Below are 25769 nucleotides of genomic sequence, written 5' to 3'. Positions count from 1 at the left end.
GGTAAGAATGAAAGTACAGTGACTACACACACATGGTAAGCGTGAATACACAGTGAGTACGCACGGTGAGTATGCACGGTGAGAGTGGACTCGGCGTGAGTGCAGGCCGTGAGTGCGCATGGTCGGTGTGCGGCGGCATGTGCTGGCGGCACCCACAGACAGTGCACGAGCGTGCGGCCCTCTTCCTCGGCGAGCTCCGCGTGCCAGCGCCGCACGCGCCCCGCCACGCGCAGGAAGGAGAGCGGCGAGGCGGGCGCGTCGCGGTGCGACGGCCAGCCCAGGTACTGCAGGTGCTGCACTTCCCGGTGGCCGTCCTGGGGCTGGCGAGGAGCACGGCAGACGCGTTAGTGGCGTGCGCGCGTGTGCACGCGCGTGTGCGTGCTCATGTGTGTGGCTGTGTGCGTGTGTCCATTCGCCACCTCTCCCAGAGCGGTGCAACCCTTTCGTATTCGAGCATGGCCCATGGAAGTGAATATCATAGAGCTACCTCTGAGGTCCCTTGAAGTAATTGCTGGTCTACACATCTGTGGGCAGCACTCTCCTACCTGCTCGGCCACTGAGTGACATTCGACGCATGATGGTCAAGCCGATATTGTAATCCTCAAGAGGTGGAATGTAGCCAAGATAAGCGCAGATCCAAATGTTTGTGTGTAATCATCAGTAACTGGGCTGAGACCATCGTCTCACTGCACTTGAGAAGCCATCGTCGACGTGGTTCAAGGCTGGGGCACTGTCTGCAGTGGCAGCTCAGCGCTCTGATGAGAGATGAGCCCCCCCCCTCCCCCCACCAAGTCCACTCACCCCGCGCTGCCCGGCCTCCCCCGTGCTCATTCCCCATTCATGGTACAAACCAGCGGAGAGCAGCTCGTGAAAACCTCTGAGCTATCGGTCTCCCCGGCACCCAGGGACTCACACGGGGTAGTGACCTGTGAGCCCCTGCGAGCATCTGCACTGCTCTCTCCACGTGGCCTACTCCGCACGTGTGCACAGCTCGCCCAAATCCTCCAGCTTTGTGTTTTGTTTAAGAATAGGAAATTGAAATAACCTCGCTTCTGGGTTTAAAGATTTGCAATGGTGCCCCTTGAGAATCTCCGCTCAACTCGTGTGCAGTCAAAAGTTGATATCAATTGACGTCAGCTGTCGCTTTCATTGCCGTAAAGCACAAGGAGCCCGTGCCAATTACTCCGTCTTGGCAACTTCCCCCGCTGTAAATCGAGAAAAAAAATGTTGGCCGTTCCAACGCTCGCATCCCGTTTGAAAATTATGTTTTTTAAAAGCGAATAACGATTTTAAAAAGCACTGGTGATTATCGTTTAGTGAAGGGATTACACAATACCACGCCGCAAGGCTTTCGATGGAAGTGTTCTAAGGGCGATGGAAACATGTGGAGATGAAGGCGGCAGCCATCAAAGCTATCGTCAAATTACAAATTCATTGGGGGAGCGATTACAAGCATACGGAATAAGTCCGCATCGTGCCAAGCTACGCTCGCGGTCTGCTGGGCACCGCTCACTTTCCATGGATTATTCCGTCAACCATCGTGACCCTCGTGCAAACGACGGAGCTACGATCCAGCGGTTGATGGTGCTTTGGGTGGCAGATTCTTGCCAGAAAGGCACCAAGTGTCAACCAAAAATAAATTGATTTGACTTGCATCACGGAGAGTGTTGCCATGTGTGAGAGACACCCGCAAGTAGGTGCAGCGAGGGGCCAGGTTATCGCAGTACGGCGAGCAGGGGTCCCTAGGGGTGGGTTGAGAGCTGGGGAGGGAGGCAGAGCTTTGTACCATAACGATTTGTGTGGAATGTGTAGCGGGAAATATTTTTCAGTAATGGTGCTCGAAGATATTTATCGGACATGGTGCCTAACGACACGTGTCTCAACGCATCGGAGAGCTGTGCAGCACAACCGTCAAAAGCCACGCGGTGCCTATTTATTATTTATTTTCTCCGGGAAAATAGCTTTTTGTTGCAGTGAGGCCTGGCCTGGTTATAAATACAACTCATGCATTCTATACAATTAGGGTGGCTCCCAGGGGCTGTGGCAAGCCGGCCACAGCCACCGCAGAGTGAGGGAGACAGTCTACGAGCAGCTCCCCGTGTTACAGAATCCCGCTCGGTGCTGCGATTTCACCGGCTAGAGCTCTTCCACAACCATCAACCATTTCAAGAGCCTCAATTTATACCTTGCCTTGACCAATCATTAGCTTCCCTTTAGGGCTTCTGACCTAGTAAGTGCCCTCAGGTGACTTGGGCCACACGTGTCCACGCCTAAGTAAAAGCGGTTTCAGCGAGGCATTTTTTCCATGTTGTGTATTGTTGTGTGTGTCACTTCAAAACGATGCTGATGTTGCCCGTGCAACATTTCTCCTGCACACTATCAATTCCGTAGCCTGCGCCAAATGTCATCGCAATCAGGAAAGTCACAAGAAACCAATAATCTCGCCCCAAACGGGAAATTCGACGGCAATGAAACTAACCCGGGAGATGTTGTGGATGCGGAAGATGCGAGAGATGATGTCTCCATCACGACAGCACGACAGGGTCTCCACGTGTACCGCTCCATACTGTAGCGAGCCCTCCTCGGGCCAGTACTGTGGACATGTCTGCAGCAGCAAAAGAAGCACACGGACATGGAGACAGACACACGCGTACACACGCAGAGCCACTACTTACAGACTCTGGGACAAGCGCTCCGAGCGACTGCACACTCAGTCGATGTGATGAGAACCATTGCAAGACAAAGTGGGGTCACCTGTGTAGAGGGGATGAAGAGGGGCCTTAGAAATAGAGAGAGATGCACGGAAATAGACATAAAGGGAGATAAATACAGATAAAATTAGAGACTCACACAGAGACACGGAAGGGAAAGACGGAGGCAAAGAGAGAAACACAGAGAGAAACAAATACACGCCATTGGTATTTTTGTGAAGGGTCCGGCATTGGGATACAGAACCAAGGAACTTTTTTGAACGAGTATTTTTCATGAACAGGAAACCGGTATGCCGGGAGAAAACCCTCACATAACCCTCAAAAGGTCCACACAGAGGGGTTCACGAGCCTACAGAGAGATTCACGACCCCACAGACGGGTTCACGACCCCACAGACAGATTCACGACCCCACAGACGGGTTCACGACCCCACAGACGGGTTTACGACCCCACAGACGGGTTCACGACCCCACAGACGGGTTCACGACCCCACAGACGGGTTCACGACCCCACAGACGGGTTCACGACCCCACAGACGGGCTCACGACTCCACTGCCTTCTTTTGCCCACTTCACAGCACAGCGGGCTGGGGAGTTTTCACAAATCTGCGTGCGATCGACCAACCCATTTCTCTGTAAACATTGGCAGCAGGAGTGAGGTTAGGGTAGCGGAGGTGGTTTCGGGGTAGCAGAGGAGGCCTCGCACCTCAGACGGTCGCATCTCGTTGAGCATGATGACCGACGTGCAGTGGTAGTCGAAGACCAGCCTCCAAAAGTCCTTGACGGTGTTGGGCAGAGGATGCTGGGTCACGATGAAGGCCGACGGACGATGGTAGCTCTGTGAGTCAGAGAGAGAGATTCGATGAGAGAGGAGCGGCAGGAGAGTGTGGGACAGATGTGACCTCTTGGGGTCATTGGGAGCGAGCGATGTGAGTTGAGACCTCGTGACTCGTGGTCACGAAACGACGATTCACGAGTTGTAGATTACAGAACCGGCTTTGATGGGAATCCACAGATACTAGACTAGAGCCCTCATCATCATCATCAACCCTTGTCTATCCACTGCTGGATGAAAGCCTCTGCACGCCATTGCCTCCCCCCACGGTCCAGTGCCGTTACCATTTATCTCACTCCAGCACATTAACTCATGAAAACCTACGGCACCCATGGTGATGTGTAAACTATACTGTGCATCTGGAATATTGATTGGTGTGTGCACAATTGTGCTGCGTGTATTGTAAGTGTGAAGCTCTATTACAATCGATGGATTGAAGAAATGTTACATCAGGCGCGGGTGAGCGTGGGTGAGGGCGGGTGAGCGTGGGTGAGCGTGGGTGAGCGTGGGTGAGCCTGATCCCCCATGATGGGTGAGAAGAGTTGACAAAGTTGAATATTCAGTCTGCGCTTCACTCCTCATGGAGTCTCTCTGCATCAGCAGTCCAGAGGCGAGGCTCTCGCATTCACCAAACACGCAGAATACAAACTCCTGCCACGTTGTGCGCGTGTGTGCCACAGCGTTAGTTCAGTCAAACTTTTATTACACGGCTACAATTAAATAATAATAGAGATGATCGCGAACGGTATTTAAAGTAATGGGGATTGAGGTTGGACAGGCGACTGGTCATGCGAGTGGGGTTCACACTCAGATGAATACATTAAAATGCACGTTAATCATTCTCATGACTTTTAAATTAACGTTTTACAATGGTTTTGGAGTCGTTTTAATGTTCCTAGTATACGTTGTTGGTGCGTGGTCATCCGCGGTTGCAGAACCACGACTCTAGAGGTTTCCTTGGAACAACCGCTCCTCACGAGTAGTGTGAGGAGTGCGAAGGGGAAACTTTAGTGCAGCGCGCGTGGTCCGTACATGCGCGGAGATGAGCAAACGCAACCCAAAATAAGATATTTTTTTGGTTAAAGTGCGACAGATTTGGAGTGCAAAGCAGACCATTAAAATATGACACCTCCACCTGGACAGCTTTCACTGAGCCCGACTGACAGAGGTGAGAGACCGGAGCACCCTCTCATATTAACAGAAGCAGTTCCAAGACGTTAATGTAATGTGCCACTTAAACATTTTTTATTTATCGAAAATGACGTGTAGCAGAGTTTGATTTTACTTCACGCCGCTTCAGAGGATGGCTTTCTGCTCTCGCGTTGCAGCAGCGAGACTTCACTAACCGCCTGCAATGTCGTCTCAACCCGGCTCAGAATTATTTCGCGAAACGTAGAAATGCATAGTCGAGCGAGATAGCGAACCGACAAAATGCGACTTAAAAAATAAAGCAAAAAATAAATGCGGCGGCACAGCCTCTCCCGCACACACGACATTCTCGCAAATCGACAACGGCTCCCTGTCGTGCACGGCCGGTGTCCTGGGTTAGGCCGCATGTCGAACGTTTCTCATCGCAAGCTCTTGCTACACGCTGCTACGGGAGGGTTGCCACCCATCCTGGTACTCCCAGGATTGTCCACTTTCTCAAGGAAACTGTACCGGGAAGTATGTCAGTCTTCCCGGGACATAAATCTATCCCGGTTTTTGTCATTTGAGTAAAAACAATGCATCACCACTCGAGACGATGCGCTTCCCTGTAGCCCTCCTCTTCCGTGATTGTGAGATACTCTTCCCCCGTGTGATGCGTCCTGGTTTATTGTAGCTCAGAGGTGGCAACCCAACCCTGTGCTGCGGATCTTCACGCCGACTCATGACGAGGCCCGCAGTAGCGCGGGGCCGTCGCTTGAGACGAAGAAATGCTCAACGGCGTTTCGTTATCGCGGCAGAATAACACGGCAGGTGTGAGTTTACAGAGAGAGATGACGGTGAGCGATACAGAATAATGGAAGAGGCAATGGAGATAGCGGTGGGGATTAAGGGAACAGAGGAGACAGCGACGGTAATGGAGTTAGCACGGTGAAGCGTTAATACACGCGAGACGACCATCTCCTCCCAACCCTATCAGCAAAGCGGGGGCAGCGGGGGCAGTGGGGGCAAATCCAGGCTCTGCTGTGAAGCGCCAGGCCCCGGTGCCCCAGCGGGGGCTTCGTTCCCACTGCTCTTTGTCTCCGCAGATATTTTGTCAAAGTTCTGCTGCTCGCCATGTGGCTGGCACTAACTACAGGGTCTGAACAAGTCGTGGCAAGAGAGAGACAAACACCGCTGTGGTCATTGCTGTTAGCCAGCGCCTATTAAACACGGCACACTAAAGGGCAGTGTAGCCATCGCATCGCAAGCACGGCCGCCTTTGTCTTCCCATGCTGTAGCTTACTACACAGCACGTTTTAGGATATTTTCTCCTCAGTCCCAATCGCTTGGTGATGTCACTTAAGACATCATCAAGATTATTCATGCATATATTATACAGTTCTAACAACCTCAGTGTATTGTACCACTTTGTGTTAATTGGTGATATGGCATGAGACTAACAAGTGACGATGTGGTTGTTTAAACACAGAAGTTATAAGCAATCAGAAGAGGCTGAATTAGCTTCACGGTCGTACCAACTCATCAAGGGAATCTCTCATCAGCTGCCACATGGCAGCTGTGGAGAAATAATATTGTAATAATGAGATGCAGATGACATCACTTATGGTGATGATGCCTGTGAGAAGTGGTTCTTGGTTCACGCGTCACAAGTTTGGCGACGTTGGCATACATATGGGTGAGCATCTGAGCGAGTGACTACCCAAGTTAGTGAATGACTGATTGAGTCTGGGAGCAAATGAGTGAGCGAGCGAGCAAGTGGTATGCGACTAAGTGACTAAGCAAACGAGCAACTCAGTGACCGTGTGTGCGACTGGGTTAGTGAATAATTAGTGAGCAGGTAGGTGAGTGGGCAAGCGAGCGAATTATTTAATGAGCAAGTAAGAGGATGAGTGAGTGAGCATGTAATGTAGTATGTGAGTTAGTGAGTGAGCAAGTGGGTGGGTTAGTGAGTTAGCAATTGGGTGAGTGAGCGAGAGGATGAGAAAACTATCAAGCGAGTACGTGAATGGATTAGTGAGTCAGCGAGGAGGTAAGTGAGTGAGTGAGCAAATGATAGTGCCGCTGAGAGAGCGAGCGGGTGGACGGTGCGGAGGGCTCACGTCGAGCAGCGCGGCGTTGATGTAGTTGCTGCTGTCGCCCTCGAGCGTGAGCAGGAAGGGCAGGCAGCGGTCCGGGGGCAGCGCCTCCTTCACGCGGTTCTTGCTGCTGTTCCGGGGCAGCAGGGCGATGCTGCAGTCCTCGGCTCGCAGCGCCGGCGTCACGGTGTTCAGCGTCTGGGGGAGGGCGAGAGGGAGGCACCGACGTTGGGGAGTCGGGGGTGGGGGGCAGGAAGGGTCAGGGTGGAAGTGGAGCAAGGTCAGGGTTAGGTGGGGTCAGGGTTAGGTGGGGTCAGGGTTAGGTGGGGAAAGGGTTAGGTGGGGTCAGGGTTAGGTGGGGTCAGGGTTAGCAAAAGTTCACGGCTTCATAGGGGCCCCAGATTCATGAAAAAGTTACGTGCATCAAATCTGAGCTCAATCGAAATCCTAATGAACGTCACAAGCTGATGAATCTCTCTCATTTCTAACCCTTGTCTGGATCTCTGTACGCTCACATCACAACATCTCTATCTCTTGATTACATATCTTCACTCTTACAACATCTCTATCCTATATCTCTGGTCATCTCACAAGAATGTTATTAATTAAAATGGCGGCCCCAAAAAATTGTTTCTGCTCAGGGGACTCAATGGGCCAACACGATTGCCGATCTCCACAGTGTCACACACAGGACCGGAGCACGCACTCACATGGTGCCAAATCTACCGTAGCCACACAGCGGCGTCTACCAAGCCGGATCCAAGGCAGAGTAACAACGCGGTGAGACCAGGGGAGGCCGGAGAGAGGTGGGGAGGGGTGCTACACACTGCCGGTCCTCAGAAGGATGACGGCGCGAGACGGAGGCGGCCGCGCCGGGCAAGCGAGCGAGTGAGTGAGTGAGCGAGTGAGCGAGCGAGTGAGCGAGTGAGTGAGCGAGCGAGCGAGCGCCGCCCACCATGAACTCCTCCTTGAGCGGGGTGGAGTGCGTCTGCGGGTCGAGGCGAGTCAGCTCCAGGTAGGCCGAGCGGAAGCTGGCGGCGGGGATGGCCGTGTCGCCGCACAGGCAGGCCTCGAGCAGCACGTCGTGGATGAAGACGTACTGCTCCTGTTGCCGTGGTGATGGCGCGAGTACCGGGGCGGGGTGGGGGTGTGGGGAGGGGGGCGGCACACGTGTCGGTTCCGTTAAAGGCACAGCCGCGACAGCCTCAGGATTGTTTTAACGATTTGCAACTCGGGTGGAAAGTGTCAACGCTTCACCTCAGTTCACTGTCTAGCGGAGGGTCATGATAATGCTCAGAAAGATCATCCGATATGAACTAAGGTGGTTTAATTTTAAGTCGTGCCGCTATGAAGGACTCGCTCGACAGAAAACTGGCCAACTTGATCAAAGGGTTTCCCAAACTCCAGGCCATAAAACCCGAGTGAGAATGGACAATACTTGTTGGCTAATGCAATGACGTCACATTCCACGACATCATTAGACATTATGTCATCGCACGGAGTCAAGTTCAAGTTCATTTATTAGGTAGAGCCCTGTGAGCCATGCGGCTCTTAAGTCGGGTGCAACCGCAACAAACAAAATACGCGTCACACGGAGTACGCCATGTTGAATTATCTCGGTGTGCAGCTCCGATGGTACCAAACATCATCTCGCTAATTGAATACTACCAAGAACAAACACGCAATTGGAAAACATTACCAAATCCATATGCATGCATTTTACTCCTTGTTCAGGAGGTATTCCTGCTCATATTTGTAATGAGGGAGATGTGAAATTGTGAGTCTGTAATGATGTGAAGATCGGCAAAACTCGAACTCTGTACCATGGGCAGGCTTGGATTCATGGGGCTGCAGGCTGGGGCATTGGATATTGATGGCCTCCAAAAATATATAGACTGCTTTTGAATGGTTCAAACTCAATCCTGTAGCACTATGATAAATCTGAGTAATTACTAAAGCTATAGCAGCATCACTGTGTGTATTACTACCGGTCACATGTAGAATTAATAACTTTGGTTATTTTAACTTAGATTTAGCTTAATAGTTCGTACATCACATTTAAAAACCAGAACTGATAGGCAATGGGTATGGGTGGTGGTAAAACAGTCAAGGGAAGACATCGTACATATGTAGTATATAGGATATATGTAGGATATATGTAGTATGTATGTATGTTGAGCTTCTTTCACATCATACGTAGCCAACTGTGCTAATTGGAGGTGCGGAAGGACAACAAACTAAAAGCAATACAAAAATAAATTGAAAAAACAGTGCCCCCCCAAAAAAAACTATAGCAGCCCTGGGTCCCCTAAAACTTAATCCGACTCTGATTATGGGGGGCACAGGAAGCACAAGGTTGGGGTCAGGGGACTCCTGGGCCATGAATCCCCATAAATCGGCGCTCACCTGAGAGGCGCAGGGTAAGGTCAGAGGGCGTCCAGGCCATAAAGATGAAAACAAAAACGGGGCCATAAAGACAGTAATGGACGCAGTGGGGGAGAGCGCCATGCCGCTCGCGGCCAGGCCTATAAACAACGGTGGAAGCAAGCCGACTGAAATGAAAACAAAAGGAATAAAATAAATCAATCGCATGGAATATTAAATGCCCTCGGCTTCGACGACGCGAGTGTTGTGGGACTGAGATCCGGAGAACTGTGTTGCACGTGGAAGATTTATCCATTGTGCAAAATAATTTGTTTGCATATAACCCTTAATATTGAATAATGTCATACGCAGTCATATAATAATGTCATACTTTAATAACAGTGGCATACACAGTACTCTCTGGTTCTTTCGGTAAAGTCACGTAGATAGAAAAAATTATCAAGAACACGTTGTTTCGGTCGCAACACAAGCATCTGTCACCACGTCGTCCAAAACCCCTCCCCCCCTCCCGTGCCAATATAAAGCCACAGCAGCAGATCATGCTTTCTCACCTGATGACGGACGCTTTGTGTTGCGACTGCAACGTGGTGTTATTATATTATTTTTTTCTATCTACGTGACTTTACCGAAAGAACCAGAGAATATGGATTCCTGCAGTCACGACAGCTTCAAGTTAAGATTGCATACATAGTAATCACTGAGGAAAGGCTCAATGAGCTGTAGCAGGAGGGCCTTGCATTGTCATGGTTGGGCAAGTTGGCGTGCGAGAAGAAACCAGAATGCCCGGATAAACCCCGTGCTCAAGAGGGAATAGCACTCAGAACTCCACACAGATAGAGTCACTAATACGTGGCACTGCTGTGATCTACTGGCCACCTCTCAGCCCAACGTTCGTCCAATTGCATTCGAAGTCCCTGCAGGATTGTTGTGCATGTGGGAGGAGGCCAGAGTATACTCAGAGCAAACTCGAGCATCGGAAAGGATAACTCTGAAAGGTCCACACAGATGGGCTCACAGTCGACCATTGGTGAACTGCCATCTCCCGGCCACCACGTAGTCCGGCTGGCTTGAGAGTTTGATAAATCTGCATGTGATCCACCCACCCTTGCATCAAAACGCGCTGAATCACAAGTGTGCGAAACTGCATCATAATAATAATCTCATGCAGCTGCAGAAAGGAGATCTAAGTGTTAGAGGAGAGAATGTTGGTCTGCAGTCACTCTTGTCATCGCCAGCCATGATCCACTGCTGGATGAAGGCCTCCCCAGGCAATCCCCATTCATAACGGGCCTGCCATGCCACAATCCATCGAGCACATGCCACGTGGATTACTCCTCTCCTTTGGCTGCTGCTCCATCGTTAGTCTCGACCACCGGACCATGGCCCTCCTTGCCATGACGCGTCCTACTCAAGCCCCATTCACTTCTCTTAACGGTCAATGAGACGCCTCGAACTTGTTTGAAATGTGCAGTGGTGGAGTGCTCGCAGCCACTCTACGCTGCGTTTATCATAAGTCTGGCGCAAATCCATGTTTGTGACTGGGATAATAAATGAATTAATAATGGAGCGTATAAAAACTCGCCACGCAATGGAGGCGGCTCGGTTGTCCACGAGGCGTTTTTTTGTTTTTACGGCCGAGCGCTTGCGGACACAGCCTGAACATTAGGCAGCTGCGGTTAATGTCTTTGAGGATTCAGCACGGACGCCTCGGGCTCTGGGAGCCAATCTAAGGCAGCGCAAATACCACGGAGGAGCCCGACGAGCGGCACGCGCGAGGCGGCGAGCGAGCACGGTTATTGATGGTCGAGCGGAAACTGGGTTGAGCCTCATTAGCCGAGCACCCGGGGAAGGTGGAGACAGGCGGAGAGAGCCACGCTCACGTTCGCTGGCAACGCGGCCAAGATTTTGCGGAGACGTAAAGGGCCGCGCCGTGACGTGCGGAAGTCACGAGGCTTCACCGTGGAACGACCGGATGATGGAAAGTAGAGTGCACAAAGCTATGTTCCCACCACAAGCATCGTGTGCATGTTATGGAGCGCGTCATTTCCACAGCTGTGGGTCAACAAGGGCAAATGCAGGACCGGTTTCGGCATACGGTGTCTGATGTTTAGCGGCAAGGACCCTCGCTGTTAGATATCGGTGCTAGCTCGCTGCGAAATGATTCATGAATCAATTAAGATCGATTCAGACACTCACATAAGTGATGGATAAAACAAATGAGACGATGAAAATGAGAAATATACGAATTGTACCATAATAATCGAATCCCCAGGGCGGTGAATCACTGCTCGAGAGTGCCTATTGGGAAGCGATAAAGAGCAAAATAAAGACTGTGGAGCAAACTATAAGTGGCAATTCCGGCTCCAGTAAACCACGAACTTCCACCCCAGTTTAAGCAGATTCGATCTAGAAGAGGCTCAGGGCAGGCTTTCAGCATGACCTAAAATTTTACTTCGAGTTTCTGTGATCGTAGCGTATCACGTAAGCCGCTGGACCACTGCTCCCCGGCCCGGCAGTCACAGCACGCGTCACGCTCGCACAAACAACGACGCACCCTACGGTGGCGCACCCACCAACTCACGTGCCCCTCCACCCCCTATACAGGAGCACCACCGGTCGACCGTACGGTCGACCGGGCTTCATTTATCACGGAATATTGTCGGGGTAGTCGGTAGGCCGGATTAGCTGGCGTGGGACTAGTAGCCACAGCCACAGCGAGAGGCAGGTCTCACGCAACCACTTATCTACACTACACAGCCGTCACACTATTCCACTTGCCCTGCTGTAAATATATTCGCGGCGTGGCCATAAAACCATACAATGTAATTCTCAGAGCTGGAATTAAGCCAGATTTAGTGAACGACGTAATTTCACATGACAGGTGGGGTGTGTGTGTGTGGTCACTGGAGACCAGCCTGAAGCCATCCGCCCACCTTTAGCACAGGTGGCTGAAACCCAGATCTGACCCCAGACTTCTGACCTCTGAGCCATCCGGCCAGCCTCTTATAGGAGAGACAGGATTTCATTTTGCTTTGTAAACCAGGAGCCGCTCCCTGGGTGGCCGAGTGTAAAATCTTCACTACTCGCGTGCCAGCGCGCTAAGTGACCCTGGCGGCCGTCACCGAGGAGCCGTGCCAATTTAATGTCCCGGAGAGTCAAATCGTTCGTGCTTTTGTTTTCTTTATCAAACAGCCGCGTTTATCATGGGAACAAATACAAACTCGGCAGAAGAGGCTCGAAGTTCTTGATTCCTTTAATGAATTACTTTTCTTCGGGGGATCGAAGTCAATTTAAAAGTTCGTGGGTGGCTGTCGTGAGTGCCGAGAACTGCCCCGGGGTCCCCCCGAGGTCGACGGGCACCAGCTGCGGTCGGCACGAGGTGGGCGCCTCGCCCCCCGTCGCGCTAATCCGCCATTCGTCTCGCAATTAACTCCAGCATCTACCGCACCTGGTACAGGGGCTTTGGGAGCGGACGTTTCTCTCCACGAGCCGTGCAAATGCAGCGATGAATGCTCTTCTTTAATGCAAATCGCAGCGGCGCGGTTGCAGCAGCTGTCACGAGTGATTTTTTTTTCATCGCGGAGAAATAAAGTAAGCTTTTCTCCGCTGAGTTTCGTGTTTCACTGAGTGTTGTTCAGCAAGATGCCCGAGGCTTCGCTGCCAGCTTCTTCAGGAATATAACTGAATTGAAGAAGCTCCAAGGACGTACAGCGAAACATCGGACGTCGTACCGAACGCCATGCGGTACAAATTGCAAATGCGTTGGAGAGCTACGCAGCACAACGGCGAAAACCCACGCGGTGGCACGAGTGGCTCTGCTGCATCGTGGACAACTCCTGAAACCTCCAAGTTATGAGTTTATGGTGCTGAAGGTGTCAAACAAATAGACAACGAATACAAATTCCGATTGAATATTCACAGCGAGCGGTGTAAGATGAGATTATTTCAGATAGCGGCCCTCGCAAGAGCAAATCGTGCAAACGTCTTGTGAAGTCACTTCTATTCGGCCACTTTTATCCACACGCGACGGTGCAAGGGGCGCTTTGTGTGCAAAGCGCTCTCGTGTCATTTTAACTGCCTTCTTTCCCCCTCCAATTTTTTGGCGAAGATATGTGGAGTCACGCCACAGTGCCTCCGATTCCCGCAGGCAGCATACGGCCGTTAGTCACGTGTAATGAGTGTGGGACTTTTTAAAAACTCATTATTTTAGTAAATTTGTCACGTGAAAAAACTTGAATTGCATTTACTCCCAGGAAGCGATGCAAGCCCGATCCGAGCGCGCGCCCCCAAGCACCGCTCGCTCGTCCTCCCTGCCTCCGTGCGCTCGCCGTCTGACATTCATTACCCGAGCAATTAGCATTTCCTGTTCAATTACGCGGCGGCAAATGAGGCGTGGGATCGGAGTGAGCAGATGGGTGGCTTCGTGGGGATGGCTGAGGCCGGTGCGAGATGAAGGAGCCACCTCTTCAGAGACGCCACGGGGCTGCTACCTTTGCCGGTTTTAGCATCAGTAAAACAACTATCGATAAAGTTGTCATGTCCCACATCAACATTTCTCCAAAGGCTCAAACCGATTTAAAGGTCTGTTAAAACTCTAAAAAGCACCGCTCTGCCTCGGTTTTTGAAAGGCACATGTGCATCGAAAACAAGCGCTGAAAGGTAAACGATTATTTTATCTTCTGGTCGACCACCGTTTTGAGACGAGGCTCAAAAGAAAGCTGTCTCTGGTGCGGACCAATCAGTTTCAAAGACAATGCATATATTATCAGAGTATGTTTGTGTTTGCATCATGACCACAAGTTTTGTGTTTAATGCAGACATGATTTTTTGTAAAAAGGTTTCAGTTTGGTGTTTAAACATCTTAACATCTGCTTTGTTGCCAGAAAAAGGGAAAACCCTATTCTCATATTTTGGTACTGGCAAAGGAGGTCCCCTGATGATAATTTTCTCGTTTGATTTTCTCCACCAGCTACATGAGGACGAGGCAAGCGGCGCAGGGGCACGGTGCGAGCTAGGAAGTCACCGTGGGATTCCCGCAGCCAGCGGAGCTTCCATGTATCCGGGGAGGGATTGATCCCGGAGACCCAGAACATGTTCTCACATAACGCCAGTGAACCCCCCTTTGATAAATAAAGCTCTCACCTCATGTATTGATTAACTAACTTTCTAAAACGAGTGGCGAACCGCATGGCAGTCATCCGATATGATAATTGTGTATGTTTACTTGCGTTGGGACAGATGAAGCAACACATCTAATTAAATGTCTTTGTGTGCGGTTATTGTAACTTGGCTTCGACCACCAACTCGCCATACTCGTGAGAAGCACGGGTAGCCACCCAGATTCAAGCTCACGACCTCGGTGTCTCTGACCTGGCCACTGTGAGCCTCTTGAGACAGAGTCGCACGGCCGGCTTGTTCTCGACAACAACAACACAAACAGGAAGCCGATCTGGCAGCTGGGACGGCCGACGCACACGGCGGGGTGGGCCGCTCGCTCTCTGTGGGGTGCGGCACCGGAGCGGGGACGATACGCACCGCTTGGCCACGATGTCGCTCTTTTAATTAACTAATTAATTCCATCAGCAGCAGCTGCTGCGCGTGGGTTCGGCAGCATCCACACTCTGCGCCGCCGCCGCCGTCGTAATTAAGCGCGACTCGTGCATCGCGACGCGGGGAGGCAGCGGCCTCCTGCACGGCCTCATCACTCGTCCTCCCTCCCCGCTCGCTCTCCCCACACCGCACGCTCGTCTCCTCTCCTGGTGTCACCTCCCTCTCCCTTCTGTCCTCTCTCTCTCTTTAATGCTGCCACATTCTCGCGTCCCCCTCAGCCCTCCGCCCTCACCTCCTGCAATGTACCCCCCTCGCTTGCTCGCTCGCCAGCGCAATCCTCTCCTCTTTCTTTTTAAGAAAATAGTTGCGAAAAAAATCCGAGTTGTTTATGATGAATGCACCAGCCGCTCTGTTTGTGGCTCACAGTGCAAACGTACAAAATAAGACAACAAACACAATTGAGAATTCTATCAACCCACAGAGAGTGTGTGTGAATTTGAGGCTGAGTCGACATAGGGGAGGGCCCAGAACACCACGCCAGGTACTCAACTGAATACCTGGCATGGTGTGTAAACATTGCTACTCGAGAGACAAAGGCGGCCGGGCGTGGTGCTGCTCACCCACCTTCTCATAGGTGCTCACTAACAGCACTTGCCCCAATAGCCTGATGAGGCTATACGGGGAATCTTTATCTTTGTGTGTGAATGCATGAGTAGATGTAGTGTGGAGCAGCAGCAGAGCAATTAGTGTACTGCTCGACGAACCCGGCGAGCAGAGCTCAATTCCTGCGCAGGGCCAACATGAGTGACTAACATCTGAACCGGCCCTGGCCTCTCCGAGGTAGACTCTTTGTCTTTGTGCGCGTGTGTGTGCGTGTGCGTGCGTGTGCGTGCGTGTGTATGCGTGTGTGTGCGTGTGTGTGTGTGCGTGTGTGTGCGTGCGTGTGCGTGTATGCGTGTGTGTGCGTGTGCGTGTGCGTGTGTATGCGTGTGTGTGCGTGCGTGTGTGTGCGTGCGAGAGTCAGGGCAGATTTGGTTAGGTCGAGTGGGGTGTGAGTGTGAGGGGCGAGTGAGTTACTCGAAGAGATTAATGAGCAAAGAAACGAGGATGAGCTGATAACAAACACTGTAAAAAAAATTTTTGTTCCTGGGTAGTAAGTGTTATTTCCTCATTGCTTATGCCTCAAAAGTACCGAAAATGGCTATTATTCCCCACAAATTTTGCTTTTGTGACCAGGACAGTGATATTTAGAATTTTACCTATTTTACAGAACATTCCAGAGAGATTTAGTGCTGAGTAAACTTGGAGTAACTTCTTGGTTCTTTCGGTAAAGTCACGTAGAAGGGAAATAATAAAATAATAAAAATAAAACATAATAAAAGTTTTACAAAGTTTCACTGCTATCTTTGCCTTTGGGACAGCAGGGACACCAAGGCGCACTACCAATAGGCGGGACTGGCCACAGCGGACCGAGTTCTCTGTGGGGAGGAACAACGTCAAGTGGGAGCCACTGGTGGACCCCTGGAAGGTGCGGATGCCACCACTGCACATCAAATTGGGCCTTATGAAACAATTTGTCAGAGCTGTAGATAAGGAGACGGTAGCCTTCAAGTACTTTCAAGACTTCTTACCCAAGCTGTCTGAGGCAAAGGTCAAAAAGCCAGTGTTTTCGTCAGACCACAGATAAAGAATATTCTGGAGTGCAATAAATTCCCCAAGAAGCTCACTAGTAATAAGAAAGCAGCTTGGGACAGCTTTGTCGCAGTGGTTCGTGGCTTCCTGGGCAATCACAAGGTCGAAGACTATGTGGAGCTGGTTGAGACTGGTGAAGAACTACGGCACAATGGGCTGTAGGATGTCCCTCAAAGTCCATATCCTTGATGCTCATCTTGAATAATTCAAGGAGAACATGGTGGTGTACTCAGAGGAGCAAGGCGAGCGCTTCCACCAGGATATACTGGACTTTGAACGCCGCTACCAAGGACAGTATAACGAGAACATGATTAGGAGACTACATTTGGGGGCTGATTCGTTAAAGTTATTTACAGTATAATCGTAAATCTTGAAAAACTATTCACTTCTAAATCTTTTGTAGTCATTTTTGTATTACTTTAGTATAAATACATGTTAATTTTGATTCATATGTTGGATTTTCTGAATTTATGTGAACGAAAACACACAAATTCGCCCGTTTTCTCATTGAAAATAGGTAAATTTCACAATATCACTGTCGTGGTCACAAAAGCAAAGTTTGTGAGTAATAATAGCCATTTTCTGTACTTTTGAGGCATAAGCAATGAGGAAATAACACTTACTACCCAGGAACAAAAAAAAAGTGTTACACAGTGTTTGTTATCAGCTCATCCTCGTTTCTTTGCCACGAGTGGGAACCCGGGCAAGCAGGGAGCCTGGCGGGAGCAGGGACCAGTGGGACCCTGCATGGAGAGGGGGGGGGGTAGCGAGCCAAGAGTGAGTGTGAATCTCAGGGAAGAAGTCAGAGTAGATATTTGGAACAAGTGGGAATCAAAATGTGCAAGATTTTCTGGGGAAATTGAGATGCAAAAGAGCCCAAATCTGATAGAGTAAAGATGTGGGGTAAGTGGGATTCTAAAACAGCAAGGTTCTGTGGGAATGGAGATATGGCGATAAGTAGAGATCTAAGGGGCACAGGGCTGTAGAGACATGGAGATGTGGGTTGAGTGGGAAAATTGGAGTGTGTGAGCGAGGATCTGAGATGAGTGAGAATCTGGAGGAGCAGGGTGAGTGGCGATCTGGTATGACGACGAGGAGGAGCGGCGCGCGTCACCTCGGTCTGCACCATGTTGACGCGCTGTAGCCGCAGCTCGCGGACGCAGTTGTAGACGTCGATGACGCCCTCGCGCCCGGCCATCTCCAGCATGACGTCGATCACCACGTAGCAGCCTGTGCGACCCGCACCCGCACTATCCCCACAGGGCAAGGGGTTGGGGGGACAGCACATGCAACGCACATACATGACACCCAACGCCGAGACACGTGCGAGGGTACCGATTTTGAGAATCTGTTACGCTCAGTTACCAACCCACACTAACTGGAGTGGTGAAGAATGGTAAAAAAAAACATGACCGACATGGCTTTGGGAGGCCTTTATCCAACAGTGGATTGGGAATGGCTGGAACTTATTTTAGTTATTTCGCTCAACTACTAGAGGGAGGCGTGAATCTCTCGATCTGCAAATGAAATGTGGCTGTGCTGACACGTGGGGCGGCACAGGGAGCTGGGCAGAGCGGGACCGTGGCTGGCCATGGGGCACACCGCACCTGCAGTGTGTGATGATGGGCCCGGCCTCGGGGGGGTTGGAGGCCTTGACGCGTCGCACAAAGGACAGCAGGCCCGTGGCGAAGGCCGGCACGCCGTGGTCAGGCCAACCCGTGAAGTGGAACTGCCGCACCTCGAGCGCGTCGAAGTACCCCTTCTGTGCACACACGGAGACGGCACCCAGACATGCACGGAATCACACAGAGACCCACAGATTCACATAGACACTCACACTCACATAGGTAACCATAGCCTTATATACAAACCCATAGACTCGCATAGAGAAACATATCATGGACTCGCACTCTCCCGCGACTGAATGGCTCTCTTTGGAAGAGAAAGCCTCTCTCTAGGTGATGGATGATTGCACGTTGCTCCGTGCTGTAAATTGCACTGTTTGGTGGCGTCAAGTGCTATGCGGTGGTTGTCGCGTGTGGAGCGCGTTGAATGTGAATCCCAAACGACTGCTACTATGAAGAGCATGGGATGCCAGAATCAATTACCTAAGATCATCCTCTACATGCACTGGGCAAACTGTTGGGACGAGTGCTGTTAGCCAGTACCCATTAAGGCCGGCGTGGTGCTCGGGGGTGGGGAGGGGCAGTGTGGCCTGGACCAGGCCCACCACAACACGCACACATGCACGCACACACACAAAAACAAAGATCTCCTGTTTCGCCTGTAACAGACTGTTGTGGCAAGTGTTGTTCGTGAGCACCTATGAATGCAGCACCACGCCTGGCCTCCTTTGTCTCCTCAGTGACGATGTTTACACACCGCACCAGGTACTCATTTGAGGCTGAGTCGACCTAGGGGAGGCCCAGGACCGGTTCAAATAATCGTCACTGGTGTTAGTGGCCGTGAGCGGGAATGGAGCCCAGGTCGCCAGGTTCGTAGCACAGCATGCTAACCACTACACTACCGCTCCCCACACCCGTACACACGCATACACACACGCGCTGCACACGTGAGCATTAAATATTCAAGCTGTCATTTTTCACTTTTCCATTGATTTTACACCTGCGCTATATATCAAAATGTAATGCAGCACATTTTATAGATGTAATAGCTTAATTATATATCAGCTCTCACCTGCTCTAAATATAGTTCTTCCATATATATGTAACTTTTTATATATATGATTATATATCCGGATATTGAAAGTGTGTGGCGACGCCATTGCTCCTACGTTGGGCGAGGGTGAGTTTACTGGTCTCTGAGTTCATTAGCCTTGAGACTCGCGACGCATTCCCACGCGTGGGGAGCCCCCCCCCCCCCCCCCCCCCATTGGCTGATGCCATGCGGACAGCACCCATTGTGTAGAGGCACCGGCAACGGCGGCAGCCTTCACACAGCGGCGGATCGACCGCGGGCCGACGATGAACGTCGCGGCTCTTAGACTTAGCTCGGCGATGGGGGCCGGTTGTCTGGGTGTCGCGCCCGCGAGAGCGCGTCTCTCCGGAACGCGCGGCGAGACTGTTCTGGCCGCGTGAAGGAGGCTATCGTTATCATCATTACGACGCACGTAACGACGTATTGATTCATCGACGTGGTGGCCGTTGTTTATGGCCAGGTGAGGGCCCACTGCGACAACAAACGTCTCCTGTTCAAGGGAGACCTTGTGTAAGTCAGTTGTGCGAGAGAGCGAGAGCGCGTGCGGGCAGAACAGAAAAAAACACCCACTGATGCGAGTGTAGAGACACACGTATGCGCTCGCAACGTGTGTAATATGTATGTACATACATACACAACACACTCGAAGCAACAGCTGCCGTTCGTCACGAAGTGACGCTGATGTCCCCCGTATAACCTTTACCAGACTGTTGGGGCCAGTGTTGTTCTCGAGCACCTATTAAAGCCGGAACGGCACACGAGGGGGTGGGTGGCCAGCATCACGCCCGGCCGCCTTTGTATCCCTAGTGGAAATAGTTACACATCGCACTAGGTACTCATTTGAAACTGAGTCGACCTAAGTGAGGCCCAGGACCGGTTTGAGTTAATCCTCACTGGTGTTAGCCGTGAGCGGGAATCGAACTCTGCTCACCGGGTTCGTGGCTGCAGCGCGCTAACCTCTACATTACCACTCCCCACTGACACACAGGTACACACACACAGACACGTGGGCAATCATGTACCTAGTGTGGAATACTCATTAAAATCACTTATAATTAATCAATGATCATGTTTACTAAAATGTCAATATATTGTTCTTAAAATGTATGTAAATTATATGCAAATGTGACCTTCAGGTTAATGGCACAAACAAGACAGAATAACTGAAAAAAACATAGAAGACAGAATACAAATGAAATGGCACAAATGTGAAACATTTAATCAATTCAAAACGAGTCGTGACCCCCGACTTGTAACAATGCATCAAGCAGTGGATAGAACACGGGAGGTGGCAGATCGAGATCCAACACTAAACGATGAGCACCCCATCACAACACCAGCAGAAGGAGAATGCGTGCAGCCTGCATCAGATTTGCCAATGCGCCAGGGCGCGCTCGCAAATAACAGGGAGGTGACCACGCCGATCGTGCCCTGCATGCACGTCGTGTGACCACCGCATTGCATGTTCAATGCTCTCTCAGCCTTGCCAAAGCCACCAGCTCAAAGGAGCTGGCCGTGTAGCCACGGTGCCGTTTCACTCATCGGGAGCGGGAATGTAGCCATCCCAAAAGGCCATGGCAGCGGCACCGCTGCCATGTGCGGCGTGCGAGCATCTCACCCGCTTGACGGAGAACGTGCGGATGACGTACTCCGCGAGCAGCTCCGTGTGCAGCAGCGTCACGGCGATGTCCCCGAGCAGCTGCGTGTCGTCCGGCCAGTACTTGAAACACTTCACCTGCTCACGCACGGCATAGGGGGCGAGCGAGTTGGAGAACTTGCCCGTGGAGACGTCCGGCACGGAGGTGGAGCGATGACATCAGCACACACTACAGATCCGTGCATCACGAGATGGCAAGAGAAGCAGACGGGCTTGCTTAGAGAGGCCTTCGTCTTGCGGTGGACGGATCATGGCTGATGGCGACGACGAGAGAAGCGTGAAACCGGGCACAGTGCGAGCGCTCACCCTGCCGACCTCCACGAGATTCGTGACCATGACGATGCTGGACGACTTCTCCTGCCACACCATCCTCCAAAAGTCCACCGCCGTCTCCTGCAGGGGGCCTAGCGGAGGCGGCGAGACGAGTCGACGATTACGGGGCAGGAAGGTTCAGAAAAAGCCATCGGTTTTCACCGCACGCCATCATGATTCCGGGCAAATCGGCCCCAGTGAGACCGGTTAACGCCAGCGAGGGTCGCGCCAGACCGGGGAGCAGCGGACGTCGGTCAGGGCCTCCGTATCGACGTTTATAGCGGTGCTTTGTCGCAGATGTGCACGTGGGGAGGCCGTCGATTTTTTGCAGGTTATTTATTTTTATCACGGTTGCCGAGCACAGGCCCAAATGCCTGAAATGCCAAGTGGCCCAGCATTACTGGAGCTGTATTCCATCAAAGTTAACGTGTTTAAAAAAATTAGCAATGTGACCATACAGCTTTGCTCAAGAGACAACGGGAGAGAATTCCAAAGCGGAGTAGTGCAGGGGAACAAGCACAAAGATAAATGTTTTGTGACCTGCAGCGATCAGCACAGTTGGCTACGTAGGGTGTGAAAGAAGTTCCACGTACATACAAACATACGTGAAATCATCAGTGTCTGGTCGACTGAGTCCTCAACACGGCTGGAGGAATCAATGCGTGAAGTTCACGCAACGTAACCATGGTAATCGAGACTGTGAGCTCCACACTTGACTGAGTCAAAAAGCACCCTAACCTTTTAGTCAATAAATATCAATAACGGGCTACGAAAATAAATGCACTTAAACCGAAAATATATGTACTTAACCTGTGATATATCGATTCATACAGCTGAAGCAATAAACATTCAATTTCCATAAATACACATTTATACGTCGCAAATTGAATTCAGTTAATAATATGCATAAATAAAATAGCAGAGTGGTAGAGCGAGTGGCTCGCAATCTGAAAGCTGTGAGTTCAAATCCTGGTTGGGAGTTGACACGGCTAATCGTCCTATCAGGTCGATAAAATACGTACCAGTTTGTCTGGATTTCAAAGTAGTTATTATTCTATGGGTGGACTCACCCCTCGCCATGGGAATGTGCAATTCCCACCACTGGCTCAATGCTCGTTTGAGCAGTAGGAGATCTCTGTTAATTTCACAGAATAATTATATTGACACTGTCATGGATCCCGGACACAAAATATTACCTGTTAAGGATTTTAGGATGATAGATGTGAAATTCTATTTACGTGTTGCTCATGAGACATGCCCGCACGTTTATTTATTTCACGTGTTGTAGGTATCAGTTCCTTAAAGGCCATTTCACTCCTTTTCTGGTGCACAGATTCGAGTCACTCCCAGACACGCGGACTCACGCAGGGCACACGCAGGGCACACGCGACAGTGGCAAGGGTGAGGTGTGTGCCAGAGCTGCGGACGCCGTCACGGTTAGGAGATGTAACGAGGGGCGCCGACAGAGGGAAAAAAACATGTTTTGAACCGTGCGGTTTTACGCCGAGGCGACGAGTTGACATTTTTGGCCGTGAGCCGCGGTGTTTAATCATAATGGGTTTGATTGCCGCGCGTTTTAAAGGGTAATCGGCTGCGGGGAAGGTTGATGGACTTGACGCTTCGCAGGTTTTCATCAGCCGCGCGGGAGCGATGGCCGTCTTTATCGTGCGTCTAATGAAAGCTCCCATTGACCGGAGGAGCGTCAGAGGAGGGAAAATGTGCCCAACATAAATCAATATATCCCGCCAGCTTCCATCACATTTCATCAGCCAAAAAAACACTGTTTGAAAATCAGCGGGTTCTGATAATGGAGACATCGGAACGAATTTAACAGAAGTCGTCAACGGCACAAAAGAGGCGTCGTCTCGGTTGGCAGCGGAGCGGAGGGCGACGCGTCCCAGGCCCCCGAGCCGTCGTCGGCGGTCTTCTTTCAGCTTTAACCCGTCTCAAAAGTAACAAGTAAATGTCATATAATTAATAAAAACAAATCCAATTAATTGCAGTTTGCACCGAGGTCATTATTTATTCGTTTGTTTTGAATTCATTTAATTAATGAAATCCGCAATCCAAAAGCACGTAGCAGGCTCAATTTTCAGAGCTGCCAATCATACGAGAGTTATGGGAAAACTTCAAATGAAGAAAAAACAGTGCCACACGAGCAGCACGCGACCTCTCCTCACCGTCATTGCAATTCACGGCCACGCTCGCGGAACCACGAATTGAACAAAGAGTCGAGGGACGGGGAAGCGGCGAGGGGTGGCGACGCTCAGGGCCACCGCTGTGCCACGCAAATGGGACGTGTTGCGGCTCTGTTTCGGCATCATAAATCACAACACTCGCGCGTCCGTGCCTCCCCTAGCTCTCTCGCACAAACGGATTTCGCGGCTCAGACAGCAAAATGCGGCGAGTGTCTCCGTGCGCGCTCTCACGCGTTTGCACAAACGCCCCAAGCAAAATACAAAATATGTGGAATATCGTCTTGCGAAACGTGAAAAAAACGGTGCATTAGAGGGAGAAAGAGATACAGTATCGTTAAAGAGAGGGATGGGAATAAAAGGGTTGTGGAATTCAAAAAATGAAAATGTGCAACTGCCCATAAGTGTACACAAAGAGAGCCTCGCAAATGAATGTGAGCGGCCGCGGGCGGAAACGGGAGGCCTTGGGAGAAGGAGCAGCTCCCCATGCCGGATTGAAAAGGCCGTTTTCTGACGTCAGCCGGCAAGGCTTTTGTTTGACCAAACAATGCCAGGAAGGCGGCCTTTAGCCGATCATCTTCTTCACTCTTCCTGTTTTGCCTAGGCACCGTAGGACCTCGGCAGAAAACATTCCGAGAGGACCCTCATGGAAAATGAGATAATGAAGCTTCGTCTACTTAACCCAGACACATTCACAGTCAATCTCGGCGAATTCTGCAGCAAAAAAACAGCTGCCTCGTGTGGGAAAAAACAATAATTTGCTCCCGTTTTCAGAGAATGCCACAAACAAAGCAGCTATTTTCACAACAACAACACTGTTTTCCTCGAATAGTGGGAAGAAAAAGGTCATTTTGGATGGCAGATATTTCCAGACACAAACTTGAGCCGTGGTCTCGGACGCAACACCGTCTGTGTCTGGCACCGAGATGAAGCAGAACTCAATTTTGTTGAAGAATGAGAAAAAATTGAAAAGCATTGACAGACTTTCCAGAAATTACATTAAAGTGAGAATAAAATTAAATAAATAAAAACCCAGATAAAAGTGCAATCCAACCCGAGTCTTCAGGTCTAAGACAACCATACACGGTGTCCGTGTGGGGAATCTGCCTTGAGAGTGGCTCAGAGTGCAGCATTGCCCAAGGAGAGGGAATTTGGTCATCCGAGACTTGAGTCACACGAGACGTAGAGAGACTTAGGTGCCACGGGACTAAGGCCACACGAGATTTAGGTCCCAGTGGCTATCTGTAGGTGCAGAAATGAACAAAATGTTTTAATATTACACATTTCTGGAGCAAAGTAACGTAGACACAGATTAACTGTGAGTTGTGTGATTTAGATAAAATATGTCAACTACTTTGGGGTGGATAATTTAGATCGTCATCAACATCACCATCATCATAATCAGTGATTCCACTGCTGAATAGCGGAGCCTCCACCACCTCTCACGATCCCGCGATGTTATAATCCGCCGAGAAACCTCATGAATTACACGTTTGAATTACACGCCATCTAGACGCTTGCCCATCTCTGCCGGTGGCGAGGGATCAATAGATACGGCGGCAGTGAGGAACTTGGGGGAACGCAGTGGCGCTGGAATTCCTGTGGGCGGCCACGCGCGGGGCGAACGTTGGCGTTGTGTGTCGACAAACCACCGCGAGCGTTTCGCTGAGCGTGCATATTGCGTGGCGGTCAGGCACATCGCACGCCACCACCGTGCCTCACCTTGCGTGGCGATGTATTGCCGCTGCTTCTGATAGCCCTGGAATTCAACACACACACAACGCACACGCACAGACACACACAATGCACAACATAAACGTCACGATTAGCGGCATATACGCTCGGCAAGCGCGAACTGTAGGCAAGCCCCGATGAAGAGTGGCGTTGCACACGCGGTGGGGTGTTGTGTCCTGCACACTTTTGCTTCATAGTACCATTACATCATCTTATCATTTGAGGCCGAGTTGATCTACGAGCGGCAGTGGTACACAAACTCATGACGTGTTATCGTGGCCTCGGCCACTTGCATTAAATAGGCCGCTTGCATTGAATATGGCTCTACTCAATGCAAGTGGCCGAGGCCAGAGTCAGAAGGCGGCTGTCGCTAACATTGCGCACTGCGGTGGGGAGCGAGGCCCGGGTCGCTGGGACCGCGCTGGCGATCCACTGCTCTGGCGATCCACTGCGCTCACAAACAAACTCGCGCTCACAATGGGCTCCAATTTCACGAGGAGAGGCGCGATTATTGAACTTCCCGTTGCTCATGAAGAGGATAATAGGGTCGCGGAGATGCTGTTTGCCAGACTGCAGCCCTTCACTCGGCACTCAAATCGAGGCCCAGCTGTCAGGTGCAGAATCACCCCCCCCCCCCCCTTGTCACTCACTCACAAGCGCTCAGCCTCCAGCGCTCGTCTCCACGACTCTCCGAGCTGCTCCTCTCGGCTCCGTTGTGACGGCGCTCGTCTCGCCCCTCCCTTTCATGTGGCGCTTT

The 25769-nt window shown here is 51.0% G+C and overlaps 1 protein-coding gene across 3 annotated transcripts in view; it reads right to left on the bottom strand.

The window, feature by feature from the left end:
- LOC133353037 (receptor-type tyrosine-protein phosphatase mu-like) overlaps window positions 1-25769 on the bottom strand; it is a 161209-nt gene that overhangs the window by 9366 nt on the left and 126074 nt on the right. For all 3 annotated transcript variants that reach the window (XM_061569116.1, XM_061569118.1, XM_061569117.1), the window contains 10 exons: window positions 25001-25037; window positions 21078-21175; window positions 20733-20849; window positions 18004-18158; window positions 17511-17646; window positions 7725-7874; window positions 6794-6967; window positions 3417-3548; window positions 2480-2605; window positions 157-320 (listed from right to left, as the gene is read on the bottom strand). In XM_061569116.1, the coding sequence (XP_061425100.1) occupies window positions 157-320; window positions 2480-2605; window positions 3417-3548; window positions 6794-6967; window positions 7725-7874; window positions 17511-17646; window positions 18004-18158; window positions 20733-20849; window positions 21078-21175; window positions 25001-25037 (1289 nt within the window). The remainder of the gene's footprint in view (window positions 1-156; window positions 321-2479; window positions 2606-3416; window positions 3549-6793; window positions 6968-7724; window positions 7875-17510; window positions 17647-18003; window positions 18159-20732; window positions 20850-21077; window positions 21176-25000; window positions 25038-25769) is intronic.

Source organism: Lethenteron reissneri, chromosome 42 (genome assembly GCF_015708825.2).
Source record: "Lethenteron reissneri isolate LAM-NWPU_2019-01 chromosome 42, ASM1570882v1, whole genome shotgun sequence".
Taxonomy (NCBI): Eukaryota; Metazoa; Chordata; class Hyperoartia; order Petromyzontiformes; family Petromyzontidae; genus Lethenteron; species Lethenteron reissneri.
The sequence above is the reverse complement of the archived record's forward strand: the minus strand, read 5'-3'. Positions and strand labels throughout refer to the sequence as shown.